The following is a 19,316-nucleotide window of genomic DNA, read 5'->3' on the forward strand; positions in this document are numbered from 1 at the left end:
GGAAGAAATTCTTTACTGCGAGGGTGGTGAGACACTGGCTCAGGTTGCCCAGAGAAGCTGTGGCTGCCCCATCCCTGGAGGTGTTCAAGGCCAGGCTGGATGGGGCTTTGAGCAACCTGCTCCAGTGGGAGGTGTCCCTGCCCATGGCAGGGGGTTGGAACAAGACGATCTTTAAGGTCCCTTTCAACCCAAACCATTCCATGATTCTACTATATGCTGTTGGTCCTTTTTCCCTCTCTGCTTTTTTCGGCAGGGAAGGAGGTACTTCCCTTGCAAGAAGGACAATGAGTGTGCTGAGAGTAGCTGCAGGTCAGCCATGTCCCTGGGATCCACGCCTGAAGGGCTGAGTACCATCCCAGCAGTGTCCTGGACTATGTGCTCTTTATTTTATCTCCTGACTGTAAAAATCCAGAACAGGTAGCACCAGAAGAACAGGTTTTACACTCATCTGATGAAAGGTATCATCAGCTGAAATACATGGTCCTCCTTTTACAAGTAAGCTAAGCTAAGCCATTCTGTTTTTATCTTGAATCCAGTGCACAGTTCCTTTCCTTTCTCTGAAGGTCTTGTCATCCCTATTCAAAGCAGAAGTAGATACCACAGGATCCATGTCAGAAGATCCCAGCATCCAAGTTTGTGTAGGGCCTTGCAGCTCAGCTTCACGCGTGTGCCCAGATGAAACCCTCAGAGATGCAGGGGAGTGAGAAACTGTAGCTTTGTGAGTTATAATCGGGCTGTTACAACTCTCTGCCCATGTATTCCCCATGCCGTAGTACCCACATTCATGGTGGCTTCTGAGAACCTGCTTTACTTTGAGCGAGGCAAGTCTTCTCCTGCAGCTCAGCTGACCATCATTGGCAAACTTGATTGCTTACAAGAGCATGAATGTGCCTTGTGTTCAGGGTGCAGCTCCTGTTTCTTGGGGAGCCTCTGTACCCTGAGAATTGGCTCCAGTATGAGATGCTAAGGTAGGCAGCTCCACCTCTGTTTGCTCCCACGGCTTTCCTTAAAATAGGTGCACAAATCCAACAGTGTGTGCCCTGATTTTCTGCAAGGGTTTGCTGTCCTTGCACTGAAGTAGAATATGGTTAGAGATACATGTCATGGTCAGCGGGACCACTTTGCATTTCATACAGCTTTTAGTAATTTTTTTTTAATAGTTCTTTATTATCTTTAGTCACTGTAGAATTTGTGGCCTTGAAAATTTTAACTGCTACACCCAAACTGAAATAGGGCCTGATCCATGACCCTCCTTGAGCACCCGCCGATGCAGTTTGTTGCTGTGATTGATATTTGTGGAGTTGGGAGAACCAGTGTCCATCTGAAAAAAATAAAATTGATTTAAAAAGAAAAAAATCCTCTTCAAAGCTATTATAATGGAGTTTGTGGCGAACGTGTTTTTTCCACTCTGAAAGGAAAAAGATTTAACACAATTGCTTCCTCTCCCTCCCCCCATGCTGGTAATGTATTTTTATGCTTCAGAGTCAAAGTCACTGGGATGATTAAGTTTTGAAAGAGATCTTTGCTCCCTGTTTTATTTAAAGCATTTTATATCACTCCTTTGTAGAAGATCTCTGTTAGGTAGGACATGGGAAATGGTTATTTGAATAAACGCTTGACTACTCTGGTGGCTTTCATTAGCCCAGCTTGAATTATCATTGCTAATTGGTCGTTTTAATGACTTTAATTAGATATAATAATATCAAAACTAGGACAAAACAAGGCTCCACTGAGAATAAAGTCCAACAGTGTCGCGTAAAAGGGCGGAGGACCCAGGCTGATGGGATCTTTGAGCCTGAAGCAGAAGATGCTGTACGGCTCTGGGTAACTGTTTCCTTTGTGTCTGGATTTTTCCCCTGTTCTCCTGCCATCTGTAAGCTAACAATATAGTGTCTAGGTGTGCTGTGAGGTTTAATAAACAAAATGCGGGGTGCTTTGCCACATAATTAGCGTATATGGGTCACGTTAATTATTCAAGTGTGCCTGGATGTTTTTCAAGCAGAGGTTGATGACCCGGGGAGGATCCTTGTCCCATCTTCTCCTTTTCTCGCCGCCGAAGCCGGAGCAGAGGACGTGGCAGGGGAAGAGCCCACCCTGCGGGCATGGTAGGACTCTGCCCTTCGGAGGGGAAACTGCTGTGTTGCTTCAGTCTGAATGGCTGGGGCGGGGGAAGTTTGGCACTTCCCAGTCCCGTCTGGGAACTTAGACAGCTTTTTTTTTTAATGTATGTATTTATTTTTGGCTGCTTACAAAAGGAAGTAGAGTCCCATCTCGTCGCAGCGTGAATTGAAACCTTAGCACTCAGCACACCAGCTCTGCTGCCCCGGCTGGAGCCTCAACATACTCCTATAAAAGCCCTTGTCAAGATGCAGCTTTTCTCATCTGCTGTTCCTCAGAGGGCTGTGCTGCCATCCAGCGTGACCTGAACAGGCTGGAGAGCTGGGCAGAGAAGAACCTAATGAGGTTCAACAAGGGCAAATGTAGGGTCCTGCACCTGGGGTGGAAGAACCCCAGGCACCAATATAGGTTAGGGATGGATCTTCTGGAAAGCACTACTGAGGAGAAGGATCTGGGAGTCCTGGTGGATAGCCAACTTTCCATGAGCCAGCAATGTGCCCTTGTTGCCAAGAGGGCCAATGGGATCCTGGGCTGCATAGGGAAGAGTGTGGCCAGTAGGTCGAGGGAGGTCATTCTCCCCCTGTACTCTGCACTGGTGAGGCCACAACTGGAATAGTGTGTCCAGTTCTGGGCTCCCCAGTTCAAGAGAGACAGGGAACTACTGGAGAGAGTCCAGCGTAGGGCAACAAAGATGATTGAGGGATTGGAACGTCTCCCTTATGAGGAAAGGCTGAAAGAGCTGGGGCTCTTTAGCCTGGAGAAGAGAAGGCTGAGGGGAGACCTTATCTGTGTTTACAAGTACCTAAAGGGTGGGTTGAAGGAGGATGGAGCCGGACTCTTTTCAGTGGTTTCTAGTGATAGGACGGAGGGCAACAGGCACAAGCTGGAACATAGGAAGTTCCATTTAAATATAAGGAAAAGCTTTTTTCTGGTGAGGGTGCCAGAGCCCTGGAACAGGCTGCCCAGGGAGGTTGTGGAGTCCCCTTCTCTGGAGATCTTCAAGACCCACCTTGATGCAGTCCTGAGTGATGTGCTCTGGGCAATCCTGCTTTGGCAGGGGAGTTGGACTAGATGATCTCTAGAGGTCCCTTCCAACTCTGATAATTCTGTGATTCCGTGATTCCAGGTGGGCAGAAGTGGCATGTTCTATGAGGAATCTTTTAAAATTTTTTCTTCTGCTTTTTTTTTCTGGATAAAGTTCATTTCTTCCCCCCGCTGCCTATTCAACAGTAACATGCGTTTTCAGTGTGCAAAATCCAAACCATCAAACAATATTTACGGCAGTATTATTTTTACATTGAGGTTAAAAACCAGGTACTTCTGTCCAACTCCGAGGCTTCATTTTAACACAGTCTGCCCAGCTCAAGGATGTAAAACATTCTCCCTCTTCTCCAAACTGCTGGACACCCCATACCTCACAGCATCATTAGGAGCCCTAGGTTTCCGGCTCCTCCAAAAACTAGACCCCGGAGGCATTGGATCGGTACGTTTGAATGGCGTCTGTGTGCATGTGGTTTCTTGTGTCGGGCCAGAACATCTTTCAACATACAAATTTCAGCATCCTTGAACAATTCCAGTCGTGCTTGGGTCAAGAACTGCAGCCAACTGGTGTCTCCTGGCAGCCGAGCAAAGTCATCTGTTTATTTTGATGGAGAGGGCAGGTCCTCCACGCTCAAAATGAATATGGTCATGCTGGAATGGAGTGGAATTAAATTGGATGGATCGCTTTATTAATTTCTTTCCTTCCTAAGGGAAAGGGCAATGTGGCTGGCAAAGCTAAGCTCTTGGGCTTTAGGGTCACCTTGCTCTCCTTTCCTCCTGAGTTGACATCATGCTTTATTTTGTCCTTGAGTTACAAACTATTGTTTCTAGATTTTCTTGCAGTCTAAATTTTAGTGTGTGTATGTGGAGAGAATGTTGGTGGGCCACGGTGGCAGGGACGGACATATGGAGTTGAAGGGTGACATGTTGTGTTTATTTAGCATGGCCAAAGATAAGATTTGGCATAAGTGTTTAAGGCCAGGCTGGATGGGGCTTTGAGCAACCTGCTCTAGTGGAGGTGTCCCTGCCCATGGCAGGGGGGTTGGAACTCAATGATCTTTAAGGTCCCTTCCAACTCTAACCATTCTATGATTCTATGATTTTGTTCATGCGGACACCTGTAGTATTTTGCGATGAAAACAAGGACACCCTACAGATGAATTGCTGTGTGCGCTGATGTGGTTTTAGTGCTTACCCCTGAGTCACAGCATCCAGCTTCTGCCTCCAGCTGTGTCACTACCGTGTGGTGTCACCTTGGCATGGGCTGTAAGCTGACTGTGCAGGGATTGCAGCTTCTTGATTAATAGCCTCGCTCGGAGTTATATCCCCATGGTTCGACAGCACAAATAAGTCTTTATTACCCCAGTAGCAGCGTGGAGTCCTGGCTCAGAAAAGGAGCACAATCCATTCCTGGCTTGGGAACCACAGGTGCAATTAATTATATTTGGATGGCAGTGTAAAAATTGCCAGTAAGGCAGAGATGCTCAGGCCCACAAACATTGCCAGAGTTTAATTAAAAGGATGACTTTAAGCAGCTTTGGGCACGGATACTTTATACTTCTCTATTGGTTTCTATCACTGTCTCAATAATGAATTGTCAACGAGCTCAAATGAAATGAGCTTTCATTCTGCAGGGCATGAAGCTCTCAAAGGGGGAGAAGTAGCTACTTCAGCAGTGTGTAAAATAAGGGTGAAAAAGAAGTTGTTTCTCCTTTCTTGGGTGTTCATAGGGTGGAGATCACAAATGCAGCCTGTGTAAGAATGAGCCTCCACCAAGTGATGGTCCGTACGGAGGATGACTGTACTCCAGCAATGCATCCAAGCCCTTTGCTTGGACATCCCTCTACTCTGCTCTGGTGAGACCCCACCTGGAGTACTGCGTCCAGCTCTGGAGTCCTCAGCACAGGAAGGACATGGACCCGTTGGAACAGGTCCAGTGGAGGGCCACAAAGATGATCAGAGGGCTGGAGCACCTTTCCTATGATGACAGGCTGAGAAAGTTGGGATTTTTCAGCTGGGAGAAGGCTCCAGGGAGACCTTATAGCAGCCTTCAAGTCCCTGAAGGGGGCCTACAGGAGAGATGGGGAGGGACTCTTTGTCAGGGAGTGAAGCGATAGGATGAGGGGTAATGGTTTTAAGCTGAAAGAGGGGAGATTTGGATTAGATCTCAGGAAGAAATTCTTTCCTGTGGGGGTGGTGAAGCACTGGCCCAGGTTGCCCAGAGAAGCTGTGGCTGCCCCATCCCTTGAGGTGTGCAAGGCCAGGCTGGATGGGGCTTTGAGCAACCTGCTCTAGTTGGAGGTGTCCCTGCCCATGGCAGGGGGGTTGGAACTCGATGATCTTTAAGGTCCCTTCCAACCCAAACCATTCTATGATTCTATGATTTGCTGGGCTGGGGCAAGGAAACTCAGCCTTTTGCAGGATGGGGCCCTAGGTTTTGCAGCGTTTCAGTGTGTCGGAGGGAGCACTGTGAAAATTCTCTTGGCCTCCACATTAAGCTCTCAAATTCTCCCAGAGAACTGGGCAGAGTGAAATGCAGCCCCAGAAAGGGAGCAATTAATTAAGCAGCTCTGTGCCTTCCTCTGGTGTCGACCCCTGTGAACCGCGTAAATGCGCTTGGGTTTGCCGTCCCGAGCTCTGATCTGGCTGAAGCTGACGGCAAAGGGACTCCTTTCAAAGCCTCTCTTGTGTTCTTTGGGAGCACGTACAAGGAGAGTGTTACAGACATTACTGCTCTGCCTGTAATGGCTAAGGAAAAGGGCTCGACAGATTATTGGACTTGCTTTTTGCTTTTTTTTCCCCCCTCCTCTGTGTGCTTTTGTTGGAGATGAGGAATTAGCACTACTTTTCTTTAAAAGACTCTCGAGTGCCCACAACCCCAGCTGACCTAGGCACTTTTGGAGGCTTAGCCGGAATTTTCAAGTTATTTTTAAATGCTGGAAGTCTTGCAGAGGTCTGGGAATGTTAAATGATTGATTATTTGCATCGTAGAGCATAGGAGTCACAGCCCTGGACTGAGGCTCCATTGTGGTAGGTGCTGAATGCACACAGAACAAAATGCCTGGGTTTGCCCTCGGTACCGTGAAATCGGAGCAGAGTCAGCTCCCATCCCTCCTTTCTAATATATTTATACATGCTCAGTGTGACACGGCACTGTATCAAATCAGAGATACGTTTTTCAATAGCAGATGAAGTACAAATAAAGGTCAGATTTGTGTAGCGTGCATTTGCTTCATGTCTTGAATGGCAGAACGCAGTAAACAGTATATGAATGCCTGGATGAAAAATAATTGTTCATACTTGGAGTTGCTAAGAGTGACTATATGTATTTTTAGCTGTGTTTCTCTGGTGTGTCCAGGCCTCTGGTCAGTGCTGCGTTGCTATTACCAGATGATTTGCATTTACTGTGCTCCTTTGATCTTTTTGCCAGCGTGACATCTGGCTCCTTTCCCTTTGCCAGGGTGCCAGGATCGTGGCGAAGTTCTCACAGTTATTTGTATCTATCTTTTCCCTTTACAATTAGCCTGAGAAATGAATGATTCCTCCCCACAGATGTGGACTTGGGTTTTTGGTTTTTTTTATCCTGCCAAAGAGCAGACAAGGAAATTCAGCCCTACACCAGTAATGTTATGTTTTCTACAAGCTATCGCAAAGCCCTTATCCCTCCTGTTACTGGGCATCTTAGTCCATGAAGTTGCAGGGCTAATGGTTGGTTTTGTAAATGTAGGAGGTGTTCTGTGTACAAGTTTGAGAAGATTGGTCCCGGCAGGATGCCTAGAGCTGAGAAAAGACTGGAATTGGTTCCTGTGGGAGTTGTGCTGCGCTTGTCCTCCCAAAAGCTCCGTCTCGGGCACAGAGAGGCTTTATTCTTGCAGCACGGAACCGATCTGTGACTGTGAAATGTTTGACCGCTGTTGACATCTTGGAGCAATAAGGATTTTTTTTTATTATTATTATTATTATTTTTAGGTGTCTTGCAGCCAGAGAGCCCCTTGAAAGATAAGTATCTAGTCATCATGCTTGGGCTGCTATTCAGGAGGAAGTAAGTACAGCTCAAAAGTTCTCCTAGCAGCCTGCGATGCTGGAGACTGGCATCTGTCACAGTAACCTACATAAAGTGAGGTATCAGTGCCTGTGCCCGGACAGCAGCTGAGAAATGTGTGTCTCGCTGAAGCCAGGCTGCTGCTCTGTGGGACAGGATCTCCTGCTAGCCAGCTGGTGTAACGCTCGAGTTTTAAGTGTGGCTTTTTGAGGACTTCATGCCAGGGAGAAATTAGAGACCTGCACATCAAACGCAGCAGTCCCGAGTGGGTATTTCAGCAATTGCAAGCTTTTCAAAAGATTTTTGTCTTGGGTCCAGTCCTGGCCCAGTCACAATCTGATTTATTTAGGGAAAATTCTTTCTTTAACTGAACTGAAGAGCCCCAAGTTGAAATATTATACCAAAAGCCTCAAACATGGGCACAGGTAGCACAAGAACCTGCGTCTCCTGTTTCCCACTACAGGCCAAGCTCCGTGGCCTCGCAAGGAAAAGTTTTTGACCAGTTCATCCTTAAACATTGAACAATTTTGGCCGAGTGACTCATTGTTTCATATTTGTTGTTTGTATTGCTATAGCAGTTGAGGCTCTTAAGCTTTGGATCCAAGACCTTGTTGTGCCAGGTGCTGTAGGAACATGGAAAAAAAAAAAAAAAAACAACAAAACAAAACAAAAAGGCCTTGTGAGGAAGAACGTGCGTTTTTCTATAACCCAGCACAACAGATGGCTACAGATGGGGGAGCACAAGGAACTGATGAGATAATACTGACCTGTGCAGTGAGTAATAATCTTGGTACATCACTTACCTAAACATTGCCGAGGTTTTATAGACACTATAGCAAAGGGCAGTTTGAAGGAGGATCATCAAGTGACGGCAGAAGTTTACAGTAACATCACATTGAGAGAGAAAAGCAGCAGAGGGAGAAGAGACATGCTGGAAGTGATGCTGGAGGAAAGATGTTTCCTGCAAAATCTGGTCATCATTGCAGATGCTGTGGTCATGTATGAGCGAGTGCAGGTATAGGAGCAAAGTGGAGACAGAAAGTTTGTTTGAGCAGGGAAAGCAGAGCCAGTGGGGAAAAGAAACCTACAGGCAGGCTATGTATTCGAAGTCTTGACCTGGAACTTTCTTCTGGTGTGTTTACTACTACCAACTCGGGGAAAAAGAAAGTGCTGTTTCTCTGAGACATAACCTTTACCCGTCCTGTGGCATGAGGGAACAGATGAGTGAAGCAGAATGTGTGTGTTCCTTTATTTGCAGTGCAGATGCCTCCAGAAGGGGCAAAGGAAAAACACTGCTTCTTGTAGTGCTGTTTATTTAAACTTCAGTTTAACAAAATTAGCCTGTGCAGAAACTTCAGCGAACATCCCCTTGAAGTTGAAAGCTTGCAGAACAAGATGCAAGTCAAATGCCAACCCCAGCAATTAGCACGCATCCTTTCATGAGTGTTAAACTCTGCTTAATCTCTACTGATCAGGTTCTTTTTCTCCTATGTGCTAAAAATAATGTCGGTCATGATTTGCTTCCCATGCAGCATGGGAGGAAACAGCTATCATGATGTCTTTTCAGGAAGCTCTCGCTAGTTTGAGGATGTCCAGGAGCCCAAGTGCTCATAGCCCACAGTGTAAAAGGTGTTGCTTGGAGTGCAGCTTCCCCATGGTGAAAATAAAACTTGCCAAGGTGTGTTGCTGTTTGATAGGAAGGATTCTTACGAAGGAAGTGGAGAATCAAGAAGGCTGTTGTATCCTGTGTAACGCAGCATGACGTGACTGCAGAACAGGGGAGGATGTATTTAAATAGACTCCCCAGAAGGTTGCTGGAGAAATAGCTTCATAATAGGAAATGCATTGGTTGCTTCAGCATAAAATGATAGCCCAGATGTGTTCTCTGCAGTAGGAACCCTTTTTAGCTGAACTGTTTTTAGCTGTGTAGAAAGAGCCCAGTTCTTTATCTTGAAGGCTCTTTCGACAACAAACTTTGGTCTTGCCACTAGAGGGGGACTGAAGGCTGTACACTCCATCCATCCTGGGCCTCACCAGCCACCTCTCGGTGCTAACACCAGCCCAGCAACTCCAGCAGCAGGACCCTCTCTGCTCTGTTGGGCTCTGGGGTATCACAGCGCCCATAAAGGTCAGATCTTGCAGCCAAAGAAATGTGAAGGGACATGGACGAGGGGAGTCTGACTGGTGCAATGTCCAGATGCTTCTCCGGTGATCTGGTTCTGCAGAATGTCATTTTTTTTATTCCCACACAGCTACGGAATGTGTCCTGAGCAGGAATGGTGTTCAGTGAAGGCTGAACAGGGCTTTTGCAACCTCCCTGAGTTATGGAGAGGTGTGAATAACCCCTCTCCATGCCTGGATGAAGGAACGTAACAGCAGCATACCCAGCAGTGCCATTAAACTGGTCAAAGATGGAATGGAAACATGAGTGCTTCTAGATCCTCTGAGAAAAGTGGAGGCTTTGAGTATAACAGATTCACTTTTGTGCTGGGCCTGACCTACCTGTTTCTTGTTGCCTTGCAGGGCTTTTACTCATGTGTTCACCTTCGGCCCAACGTTCCGAGCGGAAAACTCGCAGAGTCGCCGGCACCTGGCAGAGTTCTATATGGTGGAGGCTGAGCTGTCCTTCATTGAAAGCCTTCAAGATGTCGTGCAGGTGGGCACTCCAAATATCTGTGCAGGACCAGTGCCAGAACTTCCTCGTCCTCCCTGAGCTGTGCTCCCTGCCCTCAACTGAGGTTGCAGCTCCTTTCACCCTGTGTGAGCCACGTAGAGGCTGCACAGGGACTTCCCAAAGATCAGGGTTTGCTCAGCAGAGGTAAGGCCACAGAGGGCATTTGGAAAGGAAGATACAGGCGTGAGCGCAGCCCCCATTTGAATGGGAGGCTGCACAGTTGCTGTATTGCTAGGAAACCATAGAATCATAGAATGGTTCGGGTTGGAAGGGACCTTAAAGATCATCTAGTTCCAAGTCTCCATGCCATGGGCAGGGACACCTCCCACTAGACCAAGTTGCTCAAAGCTCCATCCAACGTGGCCTTGAACGCCTCCAGGGATAGGGCAGCCACAGCTTCTCTGGGTAACCCGTTCCAGTGTCTCACCACCCTCACAGGAAAGAATTTCTTCCTGAGATCTAATCTAAGTCCCCCTCTTTCAGTTTAAAACCGTTACCCCTCATCCTGTTGCTCCCCTCGCTGATAAAGAGCCCCTCCCCATCTTTCCTGTAGGCCCCATGTGTAAATGTGCTTGGCTGGTGCTAATGAGAGTAGCACTTTCCCCTTCAAAACCTTCAGCATCTCTCCAGTGAATCTGAGCAGTACTTAACGCAGTGTGTCCCTTGGTGTGCTCTCTAAAGAGCTCCTTCAAACCTGCATTGAAATCGCAAGTAGAAACAACAGTTCCTGGCATACCCTGTTCGCTGTGGCTTTAGCGGAAGACTGATAGAAATCCTTAGTCAGCGAGCTTTTTTTTGTTGTTTAACAACATGATGGATGCTAATGCATCTTACTGGTCTCAGCATAAGCCAGCTGATGCCCAGTAGGGATTGTGAGTAAACATCCACACGTACTCTCCTGTATCAGATAAGGTCCTTGGAAAGCTGTTGGAGAAAGACTCTTAAAAAGACCCGAGGCACTGGCTACATATATGTAAAACAACATCCAGGTGGTGATTTCTTCAGCCTGGATCATATACAGTCTGAGTCAGTATGGCCTGAGAGCAGAGCTGACATACGCTCTCTCTTGTGTGTGCTGCTTCTGCATCTTGGATGTCTGGATGACACTGGGCTGTGTGGACTGACCCGTTGGGGTCAGTGCTCCATCATTAATAGCATCCCGCTCTTTCTTTTCTCTCTACTTTTTTTCCAGAACAACTTTGTGTATTCTTAGAGTGTTGCATCTGTATATCTTCACACCTGACTTCCTGAGCCCCCTGTTTCTCTGGGTAATCAGGAGCTGATTGAAATCTTCACTGCTCTTACTTAGTTTAATAAGCAGGGTCTTCTGTTAAGTGGTGTTTGAGCCCTTGAACACAGCATGAACATATCTGTACTCTTGTGCTGAGAACCCTAATTTCGTCGCTTTTGAACTATAGACAACCAGTTCAGACGATTCAGAGAATTAGATTTGAGAACCGTTCTGGAATGTGTAGGGCTTTTATTTGTAGGGGAAAGGAGGAACTTTCCCCCCTTGGCTTGGCTTTTGTTGTTGCTAAACATCTTGTGAAGTCTCAGCCTGTGCTCTCCTCTTTCGCTTCTTCCCTTTGTCCCAAAGGCTTTGACGAGCATCTCTCCCTATAACAGAAAGTCTCTCAGCAGCCATCATTTTGCGTTCCTCATAGTGAGTCTACATTGCAACATGCTTACTTTTGGGATGTTCTCATTTGCAGAAGTACAGTTCCTGTTTTGTTTTATTTTTAAATCATTGGGCAATCTCTCTTTTAAAAAAAAAAACAAAACAAAACAAAAAAAACCCAACCAAAACCTGACAGCTGCTCTAAAGCCTAAATTAAGTTTCTTTTTCCCCACATAACTGACCTAAATTCAGTGTTCTCTCATGAATCTGCCCATTGGGCAGTTTGTGTGTTTGTCGTCATCTGCAAGTTCTTTGTTCGGTGCAAAACGCCCAGTTGAAAGCCTTGGGGGCTCTTGGCCAGCGTTAGCATCTGAACTTTGTCCTCGCATACAGAGCTGGATTGTTTAAAATGTATTTTTAAAATTGGTATTCAACTTTTGGACTAAATACCTCTAACTTTAGCAAGTTAGTGTGCTGGGAATGCTCAGCTTCTCCAGGGACATCTTGAGGATGGGGCCGGTCTTGTTAGAGGATGGGGCCGATCTTTTTTCAGTGGTGCCCAGGGATAGGAAGTTCCACCTAAACCTGAGGAGGAACTTCCTTCCTTTGAGGGTGGCAGGGCCCTGGAAGAGGCTGCCCAGGGAGGTGGTAGAGTCTCCGTCTCTGGAGGCATTCAAACCCCGCCTGGACATGTTTCTGTGCAACCTGCTCTGGGTGGACCTGCTTTGGCAGGGGGGTTTGAACTAGATGATCTCCAGAGGTCCCTTCCAACCCCATATCATTCTGTGATTCTGTGAATTCTTTGGTTACACACCATTAAAGAAGAGCCTTGCTGCAAAGATTTACAGGTTTACCATTCACTGATGAGGCCTGAGATCTTTCTCTCAGCCAAAGCTACAAGAGAAACATGGCTTTCCTTACAAAATAAAAGGAAAAAGGAGATTTAATAACAAAGTTACACATATTCGTGAGCAAAGAACCTAAAATCTTAGAGCAATGGCCTTTTTTCTCCACTGTAATTGCACGGGGTAGTGCTCAGTTATTCCTAAATGAGTAGCAGAGTTCTTGTGAAGTCTCATGTGTCTTGATCATGCAATCTGAATTTGTTTTCTGTGCCAAAACGTATTTTAGTGCTACGAAGAAGCTTGAACTCCCACAATACAGGTTTCACAATACTTTGTGTGGAAAGCCCCATGTGCTTGGCACAGTGCTCTGCACTGCGAGGCTGGGTGAGAGCATCACTGCTTTAGCGTATGGAAGTTTATCTAAGGAGAGGCCTCTCTGGCTCTTTCCAGAACAGTCTACTCGAGAAGTTGAGTCAAGTTGCCCCAAGGGTACTCTTCCTCCAAACTGGATGAGAAAGAGAGGGAGATAGAAGAAGGTCAGGTAAGACAGTGGGAGGGATCCAGTCTGTATGGAAGTGGCTGGACTCACTAGAGCCATTGCCCCTCCAGTCCCTGAACTGGAGGTCCAAGGTCTCCAGTCTCATCTGTCCTCTGAGATGCCTGTTGTCACCCTCTCCCTTCAGGGCTGTATGTAGCTGTGTTTGTAGGTCATTATCTTTTATTTTTTGTTCCACTGTCTTGGCAGCACGGTGGATTTAAAGGATCCCACTTCACTCATTAAACTAATGGGGTCTCAAAGAGGCTGTATGATGCAGTCATTATATAATTTCATCAAACACACTTGCAAAACCATGCCAAAACCCCCACATTATTTAAGCAGTAAAGTTAGGAAATGCCAGAAGGAAGTTTTCTTGAGGGCGCTTTTGGGAGTTATGCATAGTGTTGGTCTTCCTTAGCAAGATCACATCCTAGTGTCTCTGTCTCTTTAAGAGATGGAGAATACATCTCCTTAAGATGGAGAATACAATTTCACACACGTTATTTGAGCTCCATCCTGAGGGCAGAAGTATTGTCTTCCACTGGTTATGTACTTCATCACAATTAATTTGCTGTCATTACAGCCCAGTGGCATGGAGCATTATTACCTCCATTTTACAGAAGGGAATTCAGGCATGAAATGAAATCAGCAGTAGCACTGATTTGGGGTGCCGGTTTCAGGGACCTTAGATCTGAAACGTGGGTGTGGTTTCATTTCCAGAATAGTTTGCACCCCGAGTACTTTGTGTCTTCAGTGCCAAGGTTGAGACAGTTGGGCAGATCTGACTGCAGTCTCAAGGGAACAGACACCGGTAATCACATGGGAAAGGTTTGTTCCAAGTGTCTTGTGCTCTTTAGAGACATCGGGGTACCCTCAGGGCTATAGGTACCTCCTCTGGAGTGGCACCCAGCTGCTATAGCTGAGGCTTTTGGTGTCCTAACTTCCATCAGTGTTTATTTTTCAGCAGTGACCTGACAGACCAGAGTCTCCTTCCTTTCATAACAACAGCATCTCTCTAGAGTGGGTCTTGAGCTGTTGGTTATACAGCTGAGGGAGGACACTTTATGACCAAGATCAGACACGAATCTCCCCTCTGTGTGCGTGTGTATGTGCACACACGTTCGGTGTGTGTGAGCAAGCATGAAGGCAAGAAATAATGGTCCACTTGGCGAATGTTTCGTATGTAAATACCCTGTGATCTACACTGCATCCATATGCATGTTCCCAGGTAAATGCATAAACAAAAATGCTTTTTGTGATTTTTCTGAAAGTCTTTTACCTAATAAAGATGATGATTTGAACCCTTCTTGTAGTGCACAGCACCTTCAGTTGCTGCTGCTGACGTTTACCGCTGTTGATGATTTCCTCTGTTTGAACTCTGGTCATGATTTTATTTGGGAAGCTGGTAAATTGCAGTGTGAGAAGATCCAGATTAAAATTAAACAATACAGTTGGGAGCTGCTCCTAATCAAAATCAGTCAGTTAACCACTCAGTTCCACAGCAACATTGGGGAAGGCCAGGACCGCTGCTGCTGAACTTCTCTGAAAGATGAAAATCAAGAAATAAAGGCTGAGAGGGATAAGAGAGAAGGGAAAACTTTTATCTCTGCTCTCCTACCAGTGCAATTTCTACTTTTCCATTATGAAGCAACCAAATTAATGGGCTTTCAGGCACCGAGAGTCCCACCTCTGAGATGAGCTACTTGCTGTGATTCCCATGGCTTTTTCCCCTGTATAAGTCCCCTATCAAACATGTTTCTTACAGGATATGTTCAAACCAACCGCTTGCCCTGTGTCTCCAGCTCACGCGTTCCTTCAAACCAGCAAGCTAGTCGTTATGCTTCACTCCTTTTTTCATATAGCCTACTTTCTAGTCCTTAATTATATTATCTGCTTAAAGCCATAACTTCTGATTTGGAGAGCTTTTTCTTTTCTTTTTCTCCCCTTTTCTTTTTTCTGTTTGTGCCTAGTACACATTTGGCATAAAAAAGAGCAGCGAGGAGGCCAATGCCTGACCCACGTGTCTGTCTCCTTTTGCCAGGATAAAACCTCAGTCACAAACCTGGAAATATTTCTCAGATTGTTTTTCCCATACCACCCACATCTTTTTTTCCACAAGAGGAAGCTGCTTATGTTGAATGCTGTGGGAACCTAATTGTTACTTTATCGCACAGTGAGGGAAAAAAAGTGCTAATTAAACAACACGGTTTTCTGAAACCAGATGATACTTTCATTTTCTAGAAAGAGGAAGCTTAATGTAAAATCTGTTCGTCTCTGCCTGGTGAAACCAGCTGAATTGCCAAGGAGTTTTCTAATTTCATTTGCATAAGCCTTTTTCTGGCTACTTTGAAGACAGTTCAAAGCTGTTTGGTTATTTGCCACTCAGCAGCAGGAATGCTGGCTTTTCATTTCCTCCGTGTTTGAGTATCAGTAGGGGTAAAACTGTTCATCTGCATATGATAATGCTGTTCCTTTATTTGGATCTTCCCTTTTTAAGCAGAGGGCCCAGGTAGATGCAGGAGCCTGAAGGCCGAGTTTGGCTCCAGAGGAGTCAAAATGGGCTGATTTACCAGCTTCTCCAGGCTGGTGGAACGCAGAGCTTGTTCATCAGCGCAGAGCAGCGTTTCAGCAGTTTGGGACAGATGATGAAGGATGTTCTTCTAAACATAAGAATTTGAACAATGTGCCTGCAATCTCATCTTGGCTGTGTCAATAGCCCAGCTTCTTCTTTTCTCTGCCTTTTGTTCCTCTTACCCTGTGAGATCTGGTTCCTTGCAAGGCAGAGACCTGCTTCTTCCTCAGATCTGCTGACCAGGCTGGATGGGGCTTTGAGCAACCTGGTCTAGAGGGAGTTGTCCCTGCCCATGTCAGGAGGTTAGAACAAGATGATCTTTAAGGTCCCTTTCAACCCAAACCATTCTATGATTCTATGAATGTCAGGTTTGCCTTTTCACGGTTAATCTCTCCTGGGCTTTGCGATGTCTAGGGACTGCTAATCACCTAGCTGCAATTAATGAAGCAGTTGGTATGCTCGTATTAAAAAACAGGGACATGCCAGGACTTTCAGAGGGTTTTTTTGTTGGGAGAAGACTGGTCCTATCCCAGGCTGAGATGCTGTGCAGCCCTGCTGCATTGCTCTGTTCCTTCCAGAGGAGATGAGAAAAAGGAAGGTGATTTTGAAGAGGAGTTGTGATCATCAGTTCTACACAGGTACCAGCTACCTGCTTTGTGCAGGCATAAGGCTACGAGGAGTCATGGGAACCCTTAATCTGCATGACAAGTGTCTCAGATGGTCTGCTTTGCTTAACCAGAGGAGAAAATTACTCTTAAAACGGGTTGATCAAAATACAGTGGTGTCCCACAGGGGGGATTTTTGTTTTTTTATTTAGAACCAAAATAGCATTTTACTTTTTTCATGGGTGAAGCCCATTTTACTGGATAAGTGTATACAAATTGGATGATAATGTCATTTAGCTAATCCACATTAGTTTAGGGAAATGAAACCACATCTTTTTTTAGTTTCTCAAACATCCCTGCATTAATGTGTTCTCTGCTCTCTACTCATCTCTGTACATGTCGTCTTTTGCTTTGCTCTTACTGTGCAGAGTCTCTCTGGCTGGGATCTGTTTGATGGGTTGGCTCTATACAGTTCAAATTTATTGTCGTCTCCTTTAGTTCTGCCACCTCTAACAACAAAGCAGAAAACCAGAATTGCTCATTTCAGGACAGGCTCCTCACTAATAATTAATCTGAGACCGGTCATTGTGAATGGTTGTAATGTGTGTGTTTGTGGCTGACCAGGGCTCCTGCTTGAATATTTTAGCTGTGTTTTTGTTCACTGGAGATACCTGACTGAAGATACTGGGACCATCAGCAGACTCTGAAGCCCTAAACCCATAGCAGAAGCAAAGTTTCCAGTCCTCTTCAGCTACTGAGCCAGCTACTTAGGAGCATTAGCAAGCTGGTACCATCTTATGCAATCTGACCATGCAGGAGCACAGAAGCTCCTTCTGTGCCCTTTGGCTGATGTGTACCGCCTGGGACATCTAAGCAGTGTTAATTTTTCACCCACTCCTGTTTTCTCTCTTAGGTTATGGAAGATCTTTTGAAGACAGCAACAAGCACTGTGCTCTCCAAATGTCCTCATGATGTTGAGCTTTTTCATAAATACATACGTCCTGCCCAGAAGGTAATAAATGTGACAAGAAAGAGCTACAATCCTGTTATGCATTATGGGAGCTCTTGGCTATAGGGAGGCTTAATTTTTTAATTTAATTTTTTTACTGTGTTGTCCTGTGTTAACAAACTGTGAAGACCTGAAAGTTGGCCTGAGCCAACAGAGAGAGGACACACAACTTTCTGTAGCTGGTAGCAACTCTGGTAGAACTGTAGCTGTCACATCATCCAGCAGTCTCTGAATCATTAGCTCCAATCGTCAGGTACCCTTTTAGCACTACATGGCTCGGTGTGGGTTTTGACCTATATCTAGATCACAATGCAGACCTACAAAATAAAACTTAGAGGGGGGTAGCTATTCTGAATTTCCTCTGGGCCCCTGAATCATTAAGAGTAGTTTTACATTTTTATTTTCTCTTGTTTTGACCAAGGACAGGTTGGAACAAATGCTGAAGAACAAATTTGTCACGTAAGTACTTCTATTTCAAAATGATCTGGAAGAAGGCTTTTGGGGAAAGAGTTCTTATTTTGTATATGTTCCCAACTCAATGTCTTGTGGGTTAGCATAATGTCTCCAGAAAAGCATGACTTGCGGTTCCCTTTGTGCTGTTCGCCAGTTGCCCTTTCATCTCTGCATGAGACTGGTATCCAAATCCATTGGCCTTTTGCTTTTGCTTCCCTGGACAAGATCCTCTTTCTGTAATGGTATCCTCCTTCTTCCAGCATGAACCTGTGCAGTGGTTTGCTCACTGTCTTGCTTGGGTTTGGATTGGATGCTCTGCCTTCCTTCACACTTCCACTCCAGTGGCTCTCTTTTATGAAACTATTTTTTGATATTTAAAAATCCCAATTGATTTTCTATTCCCCATTGCTTGTGCAACTCCTTTTTCCCAGTTATCTGTGTGCTAAAGAACTGAGGGGTTTTGGTTTCCCTCCTTGGCCCCCAGAAATACTTCCTCTTCCCTTGTCTTGGCTATCTCTTCGAATAGTGGTGCTCTCATGAATAGAATCATATAATCATGGAATTGTTTAGGTTGGAAGGGACCTTTCAGATCATTGAGTCCAACCATCAACCTAACACTAACAAAAAACGTCACTAAACCGTGGCCCTCAACACTACATGTACCAGTCTTTTAAGTACCTCCAGGGATGGTGACTCCACCACTTCCCTGGCCAGCCTGTTCCAATGTTTGATAACCCTTTCAGTGTAAAAAATTTTCCTAATATCCATCCTAAACCTCCCCTGGTGCAACTTGAGGCCATTTTGTATCGCCTGTTACTTGGGAGAAGAGACCGACCCCCACTTCTCTACACCCTCCTTTCAGGTAGTCATAGAGAGCGAGAAGGTCTCCTCTCAGCCTCCTTTTCTCCAGGCTGAACACCCCCAGCTTCCTCAGCCGCTCCTCACAAGACTTGTGCTCCAGACCCTTCACAAGTTCTGTTGCCCTTCTCTGGACATGCTCCAGCACCTCAATATCTTTCTTGTAGTGAAGGGCCCGAAACTGGACACAGTGCTCGAGGTAGGGCCACAGAACATTGTCAGGTTGCTCAGCCCAGCCTGGGGTTCCTGTTAAGCAGCTACAGCCATGCTTGGGCAACAGGATCATTCATGATAAATCCTCTCTGTGCCTTGTGCCTGCACAGACACCATGGGAGGCCCCAGTGAAGTCACTCTCCATATCAGTCCTCCTCTCTTTGAACCTAACTGATATTCCCGAAAGGACAGAGTTTCACTCAGCTTCTCCCATGGTCCAAGAATAAAGAAAGTGAGTCAGTCCATCTCTCTCTGTCTCTGTCTTTCTCTTCACCAACTGCTGGCAGATCTGGGGCATTCCTGCCTTACATCAGTTACATGCGTTGAGCCTGTGGCAGTGATATGCCTCGTTTGGACCATGGTCTTGCACAACCCAAACACATGAAACAATATGTTTCTTCCTGAGGTATTTCCTCCAAAAGCTGCTTCTGTATTAGTGAAACCTTGTAAGATGAGTAGAAAGAACTCATGCTCTTTAGGGAATTTGGTTTATAATTGGATTTAGCCAATGATGCAGAGAGATTAAATGACTATGATCAGGTTATTCATTCTTCTCTTTGTCTACATTTGCTTGGTATGTGGAAAACTTGTCAGCAAAAGTGTCTTCCCTTGAGTCTTCATTTCCAGTTATCAAACCTGCAGCATCTTTCATTGTGCCATGTTGCCATTCTTTTGTACTGGTGGAATCACAGAATGGTAGGAGTTGGAAGGGACCTCTGGAGATCCTCTA

General features: G+C 45.7%; 1 protein-coding gene across 3 annotated transcripts in view; it reads left to right on the plus strand.

Annotated features, from left to right (window-relative positions):
• The window catches only part of NARS2 (asparaginyl-tRNA synthetase 2, mitochondrial), a 64,324-nt gene that overhangs the window by 28,278 nt on the left and 16,730 nt on the right, over positions 1–19,316 (plus strand). The window contains exons 7-9 of one of the 3 annotated variants that reach the window (XM_074146496.1): positions 9,725–9,857; positions 16,967–17,065; positions 17,484–17,521. In XM_074146496.1, coding sequence (XP_074002597.1) covers positions 9,725–9,857; positions 16,967–17,065; positions 17,484–17,521 — 270 coding nt within the window. Of the gene's footprint in view, positions 1–9,721; positions 9,858–16,966; positions 17,066–17,476; positions 17,522–19,316 lie in introns of all 3 variants that reach the window. The other 2 variants (XM_074146479.1, XM_074146488.1) reach the window with 2 other exon arrangements.

Source organism: Numenius arquata, chromosome 1 (assembly GCF_964106895.1).
Source record: "Numenius arquata chromosome 1, bNumArq3.hap1.1, whole genome shotgun sequence".
In the NCBI taxonomy this organism is placed as follows: Eukaryota; Metazoa; Chordata; class Aves; order Charadriiformes; family Scolopacidae; genus Numenius; species Numenius arquata.